At 42.0% G+C, this 19,624-nt stretch overlaps 1 protein-coding gene across 2 annotated transcripts in view; it reads left to right on the plus strand.

The window, feature by feature from the left end:
- LOC129839744 (ubiquitin carboxyl-terminal hydrolase 43-like) overlaps positions 1-19,624 on the plus strand; it is a 131,241-nt gene that overhangs the window by 34,335 nt on the left and 77,282 nt on the right. For both annotated transcript variants that reach the window (XM_055907353.1, XM_055907354.1), the window contains exon 3: positions 12,641-12,747. In XM_055907353.1, coding sequence (XP_055763328.1) covers positions 12,641-12,747 — 107 coding nt within the window. The remainder of the gene's footprint in view (positions 1-12,640; positions 12,748-19,624) is intronic.

Below are 19,624 nucleotides of genomic sequence, written 5' to 3' on the forward strand. Positions count from 1 at the left end.
TCTTCAAGCTCTGTCAAGTTGGTTGTTGATCGTTGTTAGACAGCCATTTTTAAGTCTTGCCATAGATTTTCAAGACGATTTAAGTCAAAACTGTAACTAGGCCACTCAAGAACATTAAATGTCGTCTTGATAAGCAGTCTTGATAAGTTTTAGGTTATTGTCCTGCTGAAAGGTGAATTTTTCTCCCAGGATCTGTTGGAAAGCAGACTGAACCAGGTTTTCCTAGTCCTCCCTAGTCCTTGCCGATAACAAGCATACTCACAATGTGATGTAGCCACCGTTTGAAAATATGAAGAGTGGTACTCAGTGATGTGTTGTGTTGGATTTGCCCCAAAAATAACACTTTGTAGTCAGGAAGTTTTCTTTGCCACATTGTTTTCAGTTTTACTTTAGTTTCTTATTGCAAACAGGATGGCATGTTTTGGAATGTTATTATTCTGTACAGGCTTCTAACTTTTCACTCTGTCCTTTAGGTTATTATTGTGGAGTAACTACAATGTTGTTGATCAATCCTCTGTTTTCTTCTATCACAGCCATTAAACTCTGTAACTGTTTTAAAGTCACCATTGGCCTCATGGTGAAATCCCTGAACGGTTTCCTTCCTCTCCGGCAAATTAGTTATGAAGCACGCCTGTATCTTTGTAGTGACTGGGTGTATTGATAAACCATCCAAAGTGTAATTAATAACTTCACCATTGCTCAAAGGGATATTCAATGTCTGCTTTTTTACCCATCTACCAATAGGTGCCCTTCTTTGCAAGGCATTGGAAAGCCTCCCTGGTCTTTGTGGTTGAATCTGTGTTTGAAATTCACTGCTCGGCTGAGGAACCTTACAGATAATTGTATGTGTGGGGTACAGAGATGAGGTAGTCATTCAAAAATCATGTTAAACACTATTATTGCACACAGAGTGAATCCATGCAACTTATTATGTGACTTGTTAAGCAAATGTTTACTCCTGAACTTATGGAGGCTTGCCATAAAAAAGGGGTTGAATACTTATTGACTCAAGACATTTCAGCTTTTCAGTTTTAAATGAACTTGTAAACATTTCTAAAAACAGAACTCCACTTTGACAATATGGGCTGTTTTATGTACAGTAGGCCAGTGACACAAAATCTCAATCTCAAATCTCAATCTCAAATTGTTTTGCAAAAAGTAAAGGGTGTGAATACTTTCTGAAGGCACTGTTGCCCATAGAAGGGTTTTGGAACCTCTAACCCTGGTCATTTGACTGTTAAACTAATGGCTGCATTAGCAATGGCTGCCAGTCCTGACTTGAATCAGAACTGCCGTCTATGGGTTATATTTCTACAGTTGATTGCAGCTGTCAGTTAACCTTTTGCAAATTTCAAAATGCAATTGTGAGAAAAACGTACAGGAAAGCAAATGCCTACTGCTGAAAAGAGAAGATCTGTCTGTAGAAGCTAACAATTTATTTCAACAACTTTTGAGCGATTCGGAGTTTACGACACTGTTTTTCAAAGTAGCTTCATCATTGTGTGATAGGCTTATGGCACGAGTGCATGGGCCATCACTGTTACGCTCGCTGTCCTCAAACTCCCTGTCATAAATGAACCAAGGTGCAGCGTGGTAGGCATACATTTTCTTTATTAAATAAATGTTCCCCCCAAAAAAACAATAAACAACTCAACGAACGTAAAGATAGGAGTGCAACAACCTGCAACACAAAAGACAAGATCCCACAACAGAAAGTGGGAAAAGGGGCTGCCTAAGTATGATTCCCAATCAGAGACAACGATAGACACCTGCCTCTGATTGGGAACCACACTCGGCCAAAAACAAAGAAATAGACAACATAGAATGCAAATCACACCCTGACCTAACCAAATAGAGAAATAAAACGGCTCTCTAAGGTGAGGGCGTGAAAATCACGGTGAGTAGCCTAGGCTTCATCTTCATCATTGGGTTAGTCAGTGTGGCTCTGGAAAGTGTATTTAGTAGCCTACTGTAGCCTATAATACATATATATATTTATTATAGGCTACTGAGAGCAATAAAAATGACCTGGTCTTGAAATCAAACAATAGCCCAGCCCAATGTAAAAACACACAGAATGTGCAATATTATGAGGAATATATTATCACTGTCAGAGTAGCCACTCATTTCGGTCATTTGCGTGGTATTAAAATTATTTTTCTAATATCCCCCCCCCCATGTGTGGAAATCATAAAAACACCTCTGCTCAACCTCTACCCAGCACCCCCAACTCCAAACATCTCCCTGCGGCTATGCGCACACACCGTGGTGCATAAGTACACACACTGCGGTACACCGTGAAACAGAGGTAGAAAAACAACATGTGTTTCTATGTTCTGGAGGGCTGCTGCATTATGAAAACCTCAGAAGAAGCAACCAGGGATGTCTCTGCCACTACATGGGTCACAGAGCACAGGACCATGGAGAGTCCTATGTGAGCTGCTGCTTCTGTCTGTTTCTCTCAGATATCACAGGACCTGAACAGAATAAATTATGCCTCACACTGTGACTGTTGTGAGTGTGAGTGAATTGTACAGGAGCACTGTTGACAAACAGAATCTTGCTTTGGGACCTGTAAGGTTACCTCTGCATACCCTGCAGTATAGTCACAGGCTAGCTTCAGGGACCCCACAGAGCTTGGGCTCCTACTATACAGAAGTACCTCAATCTCCTATAGAGAGTCCCAGACAGGAGGGAGAGTACGGCCCAGGATGCAACAGCCCAGGAACAGTGTGTTTTTAGGTCAGCACTGAGCTTATGGTGGTACAGTGAGCAACACCTCACAACGTCTCTCATGCTCCTGCAGAAGGTGTGCTAGGTCCGTGGGTCCTGCCAGGGGAGAACAACGGCTTGCCTCCCCGCCAGCAGAGCTCTATTTTTGGGCTGAACTCAGCGGTAGTCCCCTCCCTGCCCAGTCCTGCCTAGCCCTACAGCTGGCATACACGGCCTCACTTGCGAAAAAGTGAGCGGTCCAGTTTTTTGGGGGAAGTTGCTCGGCATCGTGAGAAGATGTCATTCGGTCCGCCGCTTCGTTTAAGAGACTCGCTCTTCAACTGAATTTTTACATAGACCCGAATGCAGAAGTGACAGTGGTCATCATCCATTCAGCTTGTATTCATGTCTCCAACTAGATTAGCAGGATCACGCTGTAACGGTTGTCGTCGGTGGGAGGAGAGGACCAAAGCGCAGCGTGGTTAGTGTTCATCTTATTTAATAAATCCAAAACTGAACACTTTAAATACAAAACAACAAAGTGAAAACCGAAACAGTTCTGTCTGGTGCAGACACACAAAGACTGAAAATAACCACCCACAAACCCCAACAGAAAACAGGCTACCTAAATATGGTTCCCAATCAGAGACAACGACTAACACCTGTCTCTGATTGAGAACCATATCAGGCCAAACACAGAAATAGAAAATCATAGAAAAGCTAACATAGACAACCCACCCAACTCACGCCCTGACCATACTAAGACAAAAGACAAAACAAAGGAACTAAGGTCAGAACGTGACACACGCAATGTCTGTGTCAACAACACAGCCACACACCCCCTTACGTGAGTATGTCCTCCGGTATGTCCAGCAAAGTCGGACACGAAGGAGACGTCTGTCTGGGACTTATTAAAGAGTCCTATTGATATGTGTGTCCTCTGATGACATCATCACACTGTCGGGACAGACACGTACTGTAGCGGACATGGCTGTGACTGATTGAGCTGTTTCAGTCCGCATGAGCGAACCGGACCGTCCTATTGATACTTCCTGTTACGGAAGAGAGGGCGTGTCCTTGGGCTTCGTCTCAAATGGGAAACTAGTCCCTTTGTAATGGAATACTGTTGACCAGGGCCCGTCGGAAACACTATAATCTGAGAATAGAGTGCCATTTGGGATTCAGCCCTTGAGTCTACGGGTCATGCGTGTGCAGAAATGTGATGTTCTGATACCCAATACCCATGAGTATACCCTTGTGTGTGCCTCCCTGCGACGCTGCCTTAGTTCTGCTGATTGCAGTGATATGTATCTGTTTGACTTCATGGCAAAAGCAACAGCAGAAAAGGATCGTGGGTCTTCTGAGGGAGAAAAGGCATAGGTTATTTTTATTTCTGTGTTCAATACATGCTCTAGGGCAGAAATGTTCAGTGCAAGCATTGTGAGAAACCAGACGTAGAATGAAAGTAAATCTATTGTTTATGTAATCGCCTAGCAATACACAAAATGGATGGATGTACACAGTGCATGATCATACACATGACCACTTGACTTCCCACGGCTTAAGCTTTGTAAGCTTTATTTCTCACCTAACTTTAGGGATAACCATTCCGCAAGCTATCAGTGTATATAATAACCTTATCAAATACACATCTCACTTTCTGTCTGCTTGGTAATAGATTCCCCTTTGATACAAGATTCACATAGCCAGTATATATTGTATATATATCTGCTTTAGCTGTGGAAAAACTTCTGAAATCTTGCTCTGCTCCTTTCATCTAAATCCTGGAAATCAATTACACAGCCTGGAGGGGTTTGGACGCCACTGCTAATATTCTCCTCTGAGCGACAGGGGGCCCAGAAAATGGATCTGGATCTGTTAGCTGTTAGCGTTCAGCACTTTTGGATGACACAATTTAACATTTTAGCACTTTTTGGATATTAGCATCTCTCATGTTACGCTAGCTCCTGCTTCGCATGTATTTTTGGGCAGGCCCCGCCTGTGGCAGAGCAATGGCAGAGCAAGGAAAAATACTCTAGGGGTATTTATTCATCACTGGTTCCCAGATATAAGAAAATGTTAGTGCACGCACACACCCACTTTTAGAGAAATCACAGTTGAATGGGGGCATCTGTTGTTTGTTCTAAGGTCCAGCTAAGTGCCTGTTGACCTACTTGTGGGGAAGGTGCCTGTTCTAGTGTGCAGCGAAGCCCACCGTGCTTTGGATTTGTTATGAATAGAGAATTAAGTAGCCCGAGCCTTCGCTGCAGTGCCTGGCAACACATGCCTTGGGTCGGCTGGTATTCCCCTCTATACACTCCTGCTGCTACTACTGCAGCATCCACCCGGAGCCTCTCTTTATCAGCCACTCACTCTCAACAGAATTACACACCCCAGGACAGTGAGTCTATCCCCTTATGTAAGCCTTACCTTAACCTGTTAGTGGCATTATAAACAATTGGATGGGTAAAAGCACGTTCCGTAGTGCAGAGTTGCGAAACGGTGAACCTCTTACAATAACACATTCTTGAGAACTAAAAAAAGCACTTCTTATTCTACGAGATCAAGATCAGCTAGTTCCTCCCTGTTTGTCTGTTTTCCCCCATTTCCCCCTAAGCAATACAACCCAGGTTAAGTCTGCTAGCTTCCCTCCCTCTCTATTAGGAAAAGAGAATAAACACAACTCTGCAATATGCAACTGTTAAAAAGCATGTTGAGGTATTTGATGAATTGCTGCGGGGAGAGTTTGTGCTTCGTGGTTTTAAGCTCACAACTAATTTCCAAGGAGATGCTGTGTTTAATGAAAAATGTCTTCCTCAGTACACATTTTGATGGGAAAGGAATCCAATGTTTCCATGGTGATTTGTGTAAGGACTGGGACCAGGCTACTTAGCTGAGGATTCTGTACTATGCTTGTATACTATACTATCTCTGACTATGGTTCAGTTCTGTCTCTGGCTGTAGTTGTGTTGATTCTTCCATCTACTCAAGGTATTGGTCTCGTTTACTATCAGCTAATAGCACATCCTGTGTTTTTGTTCACATTTTGAAAGAAAGGAAGGTCACATTTGAGTTAGCTGACCTGAAGGACTGTACCTTTAGCATATCCTGTGTTTTTGTCCACATTTTGACTGAAAGGAAGGTCACATTTGAGTTAGCTGACCAGCAGCGCTGTACATATCTGTGTCAGCTTCCAACCTTATCGGGTACACAACTCTGCTAACGAGACAAAACCAAGAGACTCAAATTCACCTCTCTAATGGTGCAACTTCTGCACTGTGTTGTAGGATTTGCAGAATCCCTATATGTAATATTTTCTAGTGCTTTCTCTCTCTCTCGCTCTCTTTCTAGCTCGCTCTCTCTCACGAGCGCACTAATAGCTCCAATAAACCATTATTCCCCAGCACGTCTCAGGCCATCCATGTCTGTATTTAATCTTTAATTGTGTTAGCGACAGAAAAAATTGCTTTGGGGATTCGACGGCTTGAAAGAGACATCTTGTTCATTTGGCTCATCGTTATCAGCGGAATAGCTTCTTGGTTGAAAATACTTATAAGAGACAAAACAGTATTATTACTAGCTAGTTTAGAGTTTGCTGTGCATCATAATGTTTTTTGTGTGCTTTTTTTTTTTTTTTTTACATTGGATGACAAGCTATTATAGAGGCTATTATCCAACTATTTTTAATGGTTGTTGTAAAATGTTGTCATGGTTTTGCTCCTCACTTTCTTAATGTAATAACGCGTACGCCTATTTCTAATTAGTGTACCCTCGTCCTTAGCTTTTGCTAAATGTTGTTCTAATGTAGTTTGTCAGAAGAAAGCATGGCCATCATGAGTCTGACTCAAACCTATTAAGACTCTTTAACACGTCCTCATAAACACTGTAGATGTATCACACACTTTCAGACTACTATAGTTTCTTACTAACACTTAGATGTATCACACACTTCAGACAACTATAGTTTCTTACTAACACTTAGATGTATCACACACTTTCAGACTACTATAGTTTCTTACTAACACTTAGATGTATCACACACTTCAGACTACTATAGTTTCTTACTAACACTTAGATGCCTCACACACTTTCAGACTACTATAGTTTCTTACTAACACATAGATGCCTCACACACTTTCAGACTACTATAGTTTCTTACTAACACTTAGATGCCTCACACACTTTCAGACTACTATAGTTTCTTACTAACACTTAGATGTTTCACACATTTCAGACAACTATAGTTTCTTACTAACACTTAGATGCCTCACACACTTTCAGACTACTATAGTTTCTTACTAACACATAGATGCCTCACACACTTTCAGACTACTATAGTTTCTTACTAACACTTAGATGTATCACACACTTTCAGACTACTATAGTTTCTTACTAACACTTAGATGCCTCACACACTTTCAGACTACTATAGTTTCTTACTAACACTTAGATGTATCACACACTTTCAGACTACTATAGTTTCTTACTAACACTTAGATTCCTCACACACTTTCAGACTACTATAGTTTCTTACTAACACTTAGATGGCTCACACACTTTCAGACTAATATAGTTTCTTACTAACACTTAGATGTATCACACACTTTCAGACTACTATAGTTTCTTACTAAAACTTACTGTAGATGCCTCACACACTTTCAGACTACTATAGTTTCTTACTAACACTTAGATGTGTCACACACTTTCAGACTACTATAGTTTCTTACTAACACTTAGATGCCTCACACACTTTCAGACTACTATAGTTTCTTACTAACACTTAGATGCCTCACACACTTTCAGACTACTATAGTTTCTTACTAACACTTAGATGCCTCACACACTTTCAGACTACTATAGTTTCTTACTAACACTTAGATGTATCACACACTTTCAGACTACTATAGTTTCTTACTAACACTTAGATTCCTCACACACTTTCAGACTACTATAGTTTCTTACTAACACTTAGATGGCTCACACACTTTCAGACTAATATAGTTTCTTACTAACACTTAGATGTATCACACACTTTCAGACTACTATAGTTTCTTACTAAAACTTACTGTAGATGCCTCACACACTTTCAGACTACTATAGTTTCTTACTAACACTTAGATGTGTCACACACTTTCAGACTAATATAGTTTCTTACTAACACTTAGATGTATCACACACTTTCAGACTACTATAGTTTCTTACTAACACTTAGATGTATCACACACGTTCAGACGACTATAGTTTCTTACTAACACTTAGACGCATCACACACTTTCAGGCTACTATAGTTTCTTACTAACACTTAGATGTATCACACACTTTCAGACTACTATAGTTTCTTACTAACACTTAGATGCTTCACACATTTCAGACAACTATAGTTTCTTACTAACACTTAGATGTATCACACACTTTCAGACGACAATAGTTTCTTACTAACACTTAGATGTATCACACACTCTACTGCTGCTATTCCTAAAGTAGGTGAGTGCTCTTCTGAAGAGAGTATTTCTAGTGGCTCGATGAGATTGTCCTGCCTTTGGGGAGACTAGGAAAGTGTACCACACACATCTTCTTCACAGGAAGCATATTGAAATTTCTTACCTTTTTTTAAGAACATGGTGACACATTTAGGATGTGAAGAGGGGAGGAGAGGTATAAATAGCAGTTTGGCCTTTTGATGTTGACAAAGAAGTGTGTCAAATAATTAATTACATCACAGATGTTGATGAAACAAAGCTGACAGATGTTCTCCAGGGTTATGTTGTCGATCTTGGTTGTACAGTACTTATGTTTTATTGATACACTTTTTGATGCAATATCACAACATGGTTTTTAGACAGGCACAAACTTCAGGGCGGAACTTTCACCCCAAAACGGAAATTGATGTCGACTTCAAAATCGCCTCCGACGCTTAGCTCTGGTCCCCAGGTGACAATGAATGAATTTTCAATCTCACTACCTCACGCAAGGTATCTAAACTGTCCATTACCATCCAGGTCGGAAACAGCTACTAAAGTGATGATTAGGGGCAGAGACACTCAAATAGCGGCTTATTCACACATTGCTCGATTTTTAATTACCGTCAACTGTACTGTTCTCACAGCAGCCAGTATAGGCTTACCTATACTATGTAATGTATCATGGGGTTACACACTACTTTGGCCCCATGACCAGCCAGTATAGGCTTACCTATACTATGTAATGTATCATGGGGTTACACACTACTTTGGCCCCATGGCCCAAAAGCTCTCAAATGATTCTCTACAAGGTTTCAACTGAATGAGTTAAATAGCAATTGAATCAGTTGTAACCCCATAAAAGCTTAGATATGTCACTGTGACCCCTTTGTTTGCTGAGGCTACTTCACTATTTGACTCTGCATAGCAACTAATTGAAGGCCTCTCTCATAGGCTATTCACAGAAAGAGTAATAGTATGGAAGTATGTAGCTTCATACAACACTCCAAACAAGACAACAATAATCATTTAATCGAGCCAGTACGCTAAATGGGCTGAAAGTCATCACACAACACACATTTCCCCGTGTCCCAAATAATATATGCCTCAAAAACATTTGATTGATGTCTATTTGATCATTTTCATTGGCTGAGAGTATCAATGAATATCCAGTATGGAAGCATGTAACTCAATGAGCTCCGTTATTCAGTGGATCTGTCTCCTTCAGCTTAGCAGGAAGTGATTAGTATGGTTATGATGACTAAGACTGTCTTTTTAAAGGCACTCCAAAACATAAGTGTAGAGTGTAGAAGCTCTTGTGGAAAATATCTCAGTGTGCTGCTCTTTGATTACATCAAGGAGGCACTGTTCAGGAAATTTTGTGATTCACAGTAATTCGCTCTCTCCTTCGTTTGATTTCGCTGTCCACTGAACAGAGCTCAAAACACCAGCTACCAAAGCACTTTAATAAATTATAGTTGTGGGTGAATGTAGTTTCTCTCACCCCGTCAGGTAAACCTGAACTATGGTTAGACATGCTCCGGAACTTTGGCGACGAAGAAAGTATTTTTTAAACCTCCCACTTTGGGCCGGATGTGTCAATGTGTAGTTCATACATGCATAATCTATGAGCAGAATTACTTTCTTACCTCAATTATCCACAAAATCCATAATTTGAAAGCAACTGTGCAGCGCCATTTTCCCTACGTTTTCTAACACATGGGCCGGCCCCCAATTCGAGTTCCAGCCAATGAGCTTCGCCATTTGAGTGACAGCTATCAAGATGCGTTCACAGCAGATTTTCGGGAACCACTTTTGGCTCATGAGCGCTACTTTCAAAACTACAGGCTAAAAAGTATACAAAAGTAGAGGCGGAACTCTTCAAATCAGCCTGTTGAAAGACCCCCCCCCCCCCCCCCCCACCAAAAAACTATGTTTTCTTCTATTGTGTCATTTAGACTGACACACTACTGTCATGCCACTCAGTCACATAAGTGTCTGGAAAATAAACAAATGCCTGTTAACTCCACTTATCCGTCATATATGGTGGCAGTGTGTGTGCCCGCGTGTGGAAAACGTCGCTTCAAAGACCCATTCGTTCCCCGCGAGCGAAAATAATCAATCTTATGATTCCTGGGAATGATTTTGTAAAAAAGCCGGAAGATGATGACTGGCTGTGGTAAAAAGGAAATATATCCCGCAGGTTGATGATACGTTATGCCAAAATGCCCATTTTTTTTCTCTGTGAAAGCCGTCAATTCATACAGCAGCGGTTTGTGACTGATTTCCGTATTGATTTCAGGTCCGTCCGTGCCACAGCCTGGTTCCCTCTATTAATTAAGAGACTTAAGGGTTCAGTTCAGGCCTGTGGTTGGTGGGCTTGGCTGCTCTATACTTTATGCTTATATGATCAATATGTTTATTTACCTGTTTACCTGTCTATCTGGGTAATAACACAGTTTTTAGCTGTAATATATCTACTGTTGGAGAGAGATTTGGAATTGTCAGGGTTCTAGACGTTCCTTCAGTGGCTCATGCAAACCTCTATTTACTGTATCACATCTCACATCTCAAACCTCCATTCATTCATCCTTTAGTTTTCTTCTCTAACTGTTAGCCTCTCACTGTCTGTGGTTCAGTACAGGGACCTCGGTTCGGTCCACACTGTGACACCGAATGAATAGATACAAATATATACAGTTGAAGTCGGAAGTTTACATACACTTAGGTTGGAGTCATTAAAACTAATTTTTCAACCACTCCACAAATTTCTTGTTAACAAACTATAGTTTTGGCCAGTCGGTTAGGACATCTACTTTGTGCATGACACGTAATTTTTCCAACAATTGTTTACAGACAGATTATTTCACTTATAATTCACTGTTTCACAATTCCAGTGGGTCAGAAGTTTAAGTTGATTGTGCCCTTAAACAGCTTGGAAATTCCAGAAAAATATGTCATGGCTTTAGAAGCTTCTGATAGGCTAATTGACATAATTTGAGTCAATATGAGGTGTACCTGTTGATGTATTTCATATCCTACCTTCAAACACAGCGCCTCTTTGCTTGACATCATGGGAAAATCAAAAGTAATCAGCCAAAACCGCATAAAAAAGCCAGACTACGGTTTGGAACTGCACATGGGGACACAGATTGTACTTTTTGGAGAAATGTCCTCTGGTCTGATGAAACAAAAATAGAACTGTTTGGCCATAATGACCATCGTTGTGTTTGGAGGTTAAAGGGGAGGGTTGCAAGCCAAAGAACACCATCCCAACCGTGAAGCACGATGGTGGCAGCATCATGTTGTGGGGGTGCTTTGCTGCAGGAGGGGCTGGTGCACTTCACAAAATAGATGGCATCATGAGGTAGGGAAATTCTGTGGATATATTGAAGCAACATCTCAAGTCAGGAAGTTAAAGCTTGGTTGCAAATGGGTCTACCAAATGGACAATGACTCCAAGCATACTTCCAAAGTTGTGGCAAAATGGCTTAAGGACAACAAAGTCAAGGTATTGGAGTGGCCATCACAAAGCCCTGACCTCAAACCAATAGAAAATTTGTGGGCAGAACGTTTGACCCAAACTAAAAAATTTAATGGCAATGCTACCAAATACTAATTGAGTGTATGTAAACTTCTGACCAAATGGGGATGTGATGAAAGAAAGAAACGCTGAAATAAATCAATTTCTCTACAATTATTCTGATATTTCACATTCTTAAAATAAAGTGGTGATCCTAACTGACCCAAGACAGCTAATTTTTACTTGGATTAAATGTCAGGAATTGTGAAAAACTGAGTTTAAATATATTTGGCTAAGGTGTATGTAAACTTCCGACTTCAACTGTATATGGAATCAGGAATATCAACACTTTGTATTTCTTAAGTAAACAGAAATGAACTACATTATAGTTGGTGTCTCATTTTCCCACTGTACTGAAACTGAACCGAACCGTAACCCCAAAACCGCAATACGTACCACCGAACCGTGGGTTTGGTGAACCTTTACAGCCCTAATGGGCAGCCGGACCGACTTGTTTTGATTCAACCCAGATTTAGTATATTCACTTTAATGTGTTTACCTGCCTACTGCTCTCCCTTCTACCCAACTCTCATCGATCTCCCTCCAAGCCAAGGTCAGCAATGCTGAGAGGAAAGTGAATTACATGCGAACGCAAACACACACACGTAATGACAGTCACGAGGTAAGATCTGGCTGTTTGCGTTCTCTCTCATCGCCATCGAAGCTGAACACTATAAAAAGTGCAAGAGTGTGTTAACGTGCATTAGCACCTCATTTAGCACCTGTCCTATTGTAGCGCTCCTGTTTACCTCTGCGGTGATACACCTTGTTACCCTGCTGGTGTTCAGCTCTAGCTTCAGTGTTAACGTTTTCACACACACACACCCACGCACGTATACATAGAGGTCATTCACACTTTCACGCTTTCTCTCTCACTCTGTTCAAGGGCCCACTGGGTGGAGGGGAGGAGAGCCCTGTCTCCGGCCCAGCAGCAGCACACCAGCCTGGGACGCGGCACAGCTTCGTCCAGGACCACTTTCAGGCACAGTACAGGTACGAGTCATAGACAATATCATACAGGTCCTTTAGTGGTCACAGACGATAAGAGGTGAGAGTCACATTCAATTAGTACAGGTCAAGTAAAAACGCATACTTAAGTTATGCAGCAATTCAATAGCGATTTCTCACACCATGAGGCTTCATGGAGTACCCAAACACCTAAACTTGTCTGTGTGCATAGTTTTTTCTCCCCAGAATCTATAGCATTCCGTTATATATATAGTAGAGGTATTCAGAACAGGTGAGCACTTTCCCTCCTGTGGATAAGAACCGCTAGCCTTCTAAAGTAGGTCACGTTGAGCTAGCTGTGAACACTTTCTGCGATTAGTCTGTATCTTGTTTGGCTCTTTTCCTCCTGGTCTGCGGTGCACACACACACACACACACACACACACACACACACACACACACACACACACACACACACACACACACACACACACACACACACACACACACGAAGTAGCAGCAGCAGCAGGATCGCTGCGTAGCCAGTCTAATAAAAATGCAGTGACCCTCTGCTAGCCTTGTCATGATGTTCTCCATCTCCTTTCCTCTCCATCCACCTCTTCTTAGATTAATCTGTTGAAACGTTCCACTTGTTGATTTATGATACCAACCACTGATCTGTATACCACATGGATTGACTGAGCAGTTTAACGGATGATTAGACTTTGACACATCCATATTGTATAGATAATGAGATTAGACCTGAAATGTACAGAATCTGCTGGGAGTCGATTGCAGCCAACAGGCAGCTCTTCTCTCTATAACAAAGGACTCCAGTTGTATCGGGCTTAGTATTGGACGTAACACCATGCTGGCAGATTAGTGTGAGTCTATCTATATAGGGTTAACCCTAGACAGTTAGACTGTATTGATGGCGACGCGGGGGTTAACCACCCAGTCAATCACGGGATTATGATTCCCACTCCCTCATCACAGGATTATGGATTATACACTTATCTAAACCCACTGTATCCCTGCGGAGACTGATCTCTCCAGGCTGCTAATTCGGAAATTGCTCTCCGAATCCATTCTCCCTTATGGAAAAATGTGTGTCTAAAATGGAATATTGGAATTTTGAGGCAGAATATCGGAATTCTGAGATGGAATATTGGAATTCAGGGTGTTCCCTTGAATGTGATGATGATCCCTCTTGCTATTCAAAGTAAAGTGTCTTCTTTAACATCCAACCCCCTTGGCTGTTGGCTATGATGTGTTTACGTCCTATTATCAGACTAGCCGTTAATTCATTAGCAGATAAGAGTAGCGACACTAGGGGAAATCTGAGACGTAACCTTCAAGACACTCCAAATGCATCCCTAAACAGTTTAGTAAAGAATGCTAATGCAATAGCTCCTCTCATCAACAAGTTTGTGTCTTGTCTCAAATGGCACCCTATTCCCTTCATAGTGCACTACTTAGACTAACAGTTTTGGCTGACAGCTGTGAAGTGTCTGGACTCACCATACTTCCCCCTCAGGTGGATGGATATACAGATGTAGGATCTTAATTTAATCACTCCTTTGTTGCTCAGAATTTTCCTGCAAAGCAGGAAATGCAAACTTCTAGTGTATTTTAGTTTTCAAAAGGCTTCTGAAGTTTGTAGTTTCAATTTAGAAATTTCAGAATTGATTTGCCATAACGAACAATGTATCCATCCCTACAAACATTTTCATGAATTATAATCCACAGAATTATTTTCATGTTTCCCATTGCTGCAGGATTATTTTCCTGCTGTAGCAAACTGGCTCGAATTAAGATCCTACATTTGTACGCCCAAGGTGTAGTAGTACGCTCTTAGAAAAAAAGGGTTCCAAAAGGGTTCTTTGTCTTTCCCCATAGGAGAACCCTTTTTGGTTCCAGGTAGAACTTATTTGGGTTCCATGTAGAACCCACTCTGGAAATGGTTCTACCTGGAACCAAAAAAGGGATATTCAAAGGGTTCTCCAATGGGGACAGCTAAAAAAAAAAAAGTGTAGATTGTAGTGTGCTGTGTTTAGTCAGGGGTTACAAAACAACACTTAAAGCACCAGTAATTAGTACTTTGATGGTCTGCTCCCTAAGGATATGTCTCAGTGTTGAGTACATGTTGTTGTCCCATTATGCAGTCTACTGTAAAGTGATTACAGAACTACTCCAAACTCTGTTGTTTCTCTCGCAACGCACCTTGTCATTTTCTGCCTGACTCCACCTCAACAGCTTGAAATGGTAGAGAGTAGCACTGTAATTGCAATTCTGGAGTTTTGGACACAGACCCAGGTAGCAGGATAACGGCTGTCTGGTTTGGCTGGAGGGTGGTGGGGGGAGGTACAGATGGAGGGGGCAGATGGCTGGAGGGCTTGTTTACAGATGACCTTGCAGGTAGAGCCTGGGAGAGGTATAGCCTGCCTGCCTGTTCCCCACCCCTGCCTGGCCTGGCATTACATGGGACCATCTGTAAAGTTTATTTTGTATGTGACGTTAATGCACTGTGCCTGCCTATAACTGTACTTCTGTTCATGCAAGTGCATTTGAGTATGAATACAGATCAACACAAGTAATGTGCATACTACTCAAAATGCATACTACCGTGCTCCGAGCATGCAAATTGGAGCACGGGAGGGTCGTAGTATGAGTCCAAATCAAAGTAGCCGAAACGGAGCACGGAGGGAACTTCTCGAATGTGAAATGCTGCTTATTCACATGTAAAATGTTGCCTGACTAGAGTATTTTATGTTGAAATGATAATAAATACATGCTGTGTCAATTTTAATATGTTCACCTGCCTACGTACCATAGAACGCAAGCCCATAATAAGTCAATAGCGCTAACTGGCTAGCTACAACTGTTCGCTAGCTAGCCAGATAGCCACGAAGAAATAGCAAAGGATCTTGTGAAGATGCTAGAGGAAACAGGTACAAAAGTATCTATATCCACAGTAAAACAAGTCTTATATCGAGATAACCTGAAAGGCCGCTCAGCAAGGAAGAAGCCACTGCTCCAAAACCACCATAAAAAAGCCAGACTACGGTTTGCAGCTGCACATGGGGACAAAGATCATACTTTTTGGAGAAATGTACTCTGGTCTGATGAAACAAAAATATAACTGTTTGGCCATAATGACCATCGTTATGTTTGGAGGAAAAAGGGGAAGCTTGCTAGCCGAAGAACACCATCCCAACCGTGAAGCACGGGGGTGGCAGCATCATGTTGTGGGGGTGCTTTACTGCAGGAGGGACTGGTGCACTTCACAAAATAGATGGCATCATGAGGTAGGAAAATTATGTGGATATTTTGAAGCAACATCCCAAGACATCAGTCAGGAATTTAAAGCTTGGTCGCAAATGGGTCTTCCAAATGGACAATGAGCCCAAGCATACTTCCAAAGTTGTGGCAAAATGGCTTAAGGACAACAAAGTCAAGGTATTGGAGTGGCCATCACAAAGCCCTGACCTCAATACTATAGACAATTTGTGGGCAGAACTGAAAAAGCGTATGCGAGCAAGGAGGCCTACAAATCTGACTCAGTTACACCAGCTCTGTCAGGAGGAATGGGCTAAAATTCACCAACTTATTGTGGGAAGCTTGTGGAAGGCTACCCGAAACGTTTGACCCAAGTTAAACAATTTAAAGGCAATGCTACCAAATACTAATTGAGTGTATGTAAACTTCTGACCCATTGGGAATGTGATGAAAGAAATAAAAGCTGAAATAAATCAATTTCTCTACTATTATTCTGACATTTCACATTCTTAAAATAAAGTGGTGACCCTAACTGACCTAAGACAGGGAATTTTTACTTGGATTAAATGTCAGGAATTGTGAAAAACTGAGTTTAAATGTATTTGGCTAAGGTGTATGTAAACTTCCGACTTCAACTGTATATGGAATCAGGAATATCAACACTTTGTATTTCTTAAGTAAACAGAAATGAACTACATTATAGTTGGTGTCTCATTTTCCTGCTGTACTGAACCGAACCGTAACCCCAAAACCGCAATACGTACCACCGAACCGTGGGTTTGGTGAACTTTTACAGCCCTAATGGGCAGCCGGACCGACTTGTTTTGATTCAACCCAGATTTAGTATATTCACTTTAATGTGTTTACCTGCCTACTGCTCTCCCTTCTACCCAACTCTCATCGACCTCCCTTCAAGCCAAGGTCAGCAATGCTGAGAGGAAAGTGAATTACATGGGAACGCAAACACACACACGTAATGACAGTCACGAGGTAAGATCTGGCTGTTTGCGTTCTCCCTCATCGCCAGCGAAGCTGAACACTATAAAAAGTGCACAAGTACCAAATACTAGTGTGTATGTAAACTTCTGACCCACTGGGAATGTGATGAAAGAAATAAAAGCTGAAATAATCATTCATCTCTCTACTATTATTATGACATTTCACATTCTTAAAATAAAGTGGTGATCCTAACTGACCTAAGACAGGGAAGTTTTACTCTGATTAAATGTCAGGAATTGTGAAAAACTGAATTTAAATGTATTTGGCTAAGGTGTATGTAAACTTCCGACTTCAACTGTACATCTACCTTGTTTATGCATTCTCCACACTCTCGTCCTCACAAGAACGTACTCAAGAGAACGTCGTTGGAGCATGAGAGTGTGGAGTGTGGTAGTACGCATATCGAGAAACACCCGTTGGCTCTGATGAGTTTGGGTTCTGTGACTCGTCCTCCACACTTTCTCCTTATGTTATTGTCCTTCTATAATTGCGGTTGCCATGGTGCTCATTTCTAATAGCAAGACTAAACAAAATAATAATCACTCTTAGTTTGTTTCGCTCTCTCTCTCTCTCTCTCTCAATTAAATTTCAATTTAAGGGATTTATCTCTCTCTGAATCTGTTAGTCTCACTGTCTTTCTTTCATTCTCTCTCTGAATCAATCATCCTTTCTCTCTCTCTCTCTCTCCCTCTCTGCCAGTCTTTTTATATCTGTGAGACTCCTCGGGGGCGTTCTGATCTGAATAAATGTTTGCGATTAGAGCGGAGGCTGTCTGGTGGTTTAGGCTGCAGAGACGAGAGAGACAAGCGACAGTCACTTTCCCGCCTCAAATGAGTCTTGGTCTACACCACATATGTCAGAGTCAAGGCCCGCGGGCCACATCCGGCCCGCGAGAAGGTTTTTTACGGCCCCTGGGATGATCTTGATTTATTATTAGAACCGGCCCGCAGACCGCAGCAAGCCGGCAGCCCGCAGATCTTTTACACGCACCAATACTACATTTCCCACAATGCAACGGTGACGCACCGAGCAGTAGGCTGCTTCATTTCAATATTTATTGGCACAGCAGTCGTCAGCATCACAGTAAAATTAACTTTCAGATACCCATCAAAAATGGCAAAACGGAAGGTGGACACTGAGAACCGGGGGTTTCAAACAAGGTGGGAGTCGGAGTATATGTTCACGGAGGTAGCTGGAAAACCTGTGTGTCTTCTGTGTGGAGAAAGTGTGGCGGTACTGAAAGAGTATAATCTGAGACGACATTATGAAACGAAACACGCGGACAAAAACAAGAATATGGACATGGAACAAAGGCTACAAAAGGCAGAGGAATTAAACCGAGGCCTCAAATCTCGACAGGCTCTGTTCAAAAAAGCCAAATCACAAGGCCAGGCTGCTGTCAAGGCCAGTTTTATTTTGGCAGAAGAGATCGCTAAATCAGCCCGGCCATTTACGGAGGGGGATTTCATCAAAAACTGCATGATTAAAGTTTGTGACGAAGTTTGCCCAGAAAAAAGGCAACTCTTTTTAAATGTGAGTCTGAGCAGAAACACCATTGCCGAGAGAGTAGACCAGTTGTCCATCAATCTAAAAGAGCAGCTTGTGAAAAAGGGAAAAGATTTCATTGCATATTCCTTGGCTGTGGATGAGAGCACCGACATTTCTGACATTGCCCAGTTGTCAATTTTCATCCGCGGAGTGGACTCCAGCCTAAGCGTGACAGAGGAGTTTTTGGCTTTACGTCCTATGCATGGCACAACTACGGGGCATGATTTGTATGAAGAGGTGTCAAGATGTGTAAATGAGATGGAGCTGCCTTGGGAAAAACTCGTGGGTTTGACAACCGACGGAGCACCTGCGATGTGTGGACACAGGAGCGGACTGGTGGCGAAGATACGGGAAAAGATGCAAGAGGAAAACGCGACAGGTGAGCTGACAGCTTATCATTGTATCATACACCAGGAAGCGTTGTGCGGTAAAGCCTTGAAAATGGAGCATGTAATGAGCATCATCACGCGCACAGTTAACTTTATCAGAGCCAAAGGTTTGAATCACCGCCAGTTCAAGGCATTTCTGACGGAGTTAGAAACGGAGCATGGTGATTTGCCTTATCACACAGAGGTGCGATGGCTAAGCCAGGGAAAGGTGCTTCAAAGATGTTTCGAGCTTCGTGAGGAGATTTGTCTGTTCTTGGACAGCAAAGGGAAAGACACAACACAACTCCGAGACGAAATGTTTCTGTGTGAAATGGCTTTTCTGTGTGACATTACGAGTCATCTGAATGCAATGAACTTGCAGCTGCAGGGTCGGGATCATGTCATCTCTGATATGTACAGTACAGTGAAGGCATTTAAAACCAAACTGACTCTGTGGGAGACGCAGATGCGGAAAGAAAATTTGAGCCACTTTCCCAGCTGCCAGACCATGAAAGAGAAGCTCTCTACCAGTGCGTTCCCGAGCGCACAGTTGGCTGATAAAATAGGTATGCTTGCCGCTGACTTTCGACGCCGATTTGCTGACTTTGAAGCACAAAAAAGCAGGTTGGAACTGCTCGGTAACCCATTTGCTGTTGACGTGGAAAGCTCACCACCAAACCTCCAAATGGAGTTGATTGACCTCCAATGCAATGATGCACTGAGGGCAA

This window comes from Salvelinus fontinalis, chromosome 40 (assembly GCF_029448725.1).
Source record: "Salvelinus fontinalis isolate EN_2023a chromosome 40, ASM2944872v1, whole genome shotgun sequence".
Lineage (NCBI taxonomy): Eukaryota > Metazoa > Chordata > Actinopteri > Salmoniformes > Salmonidae > Salvelinus > Salvelinus fontinalis.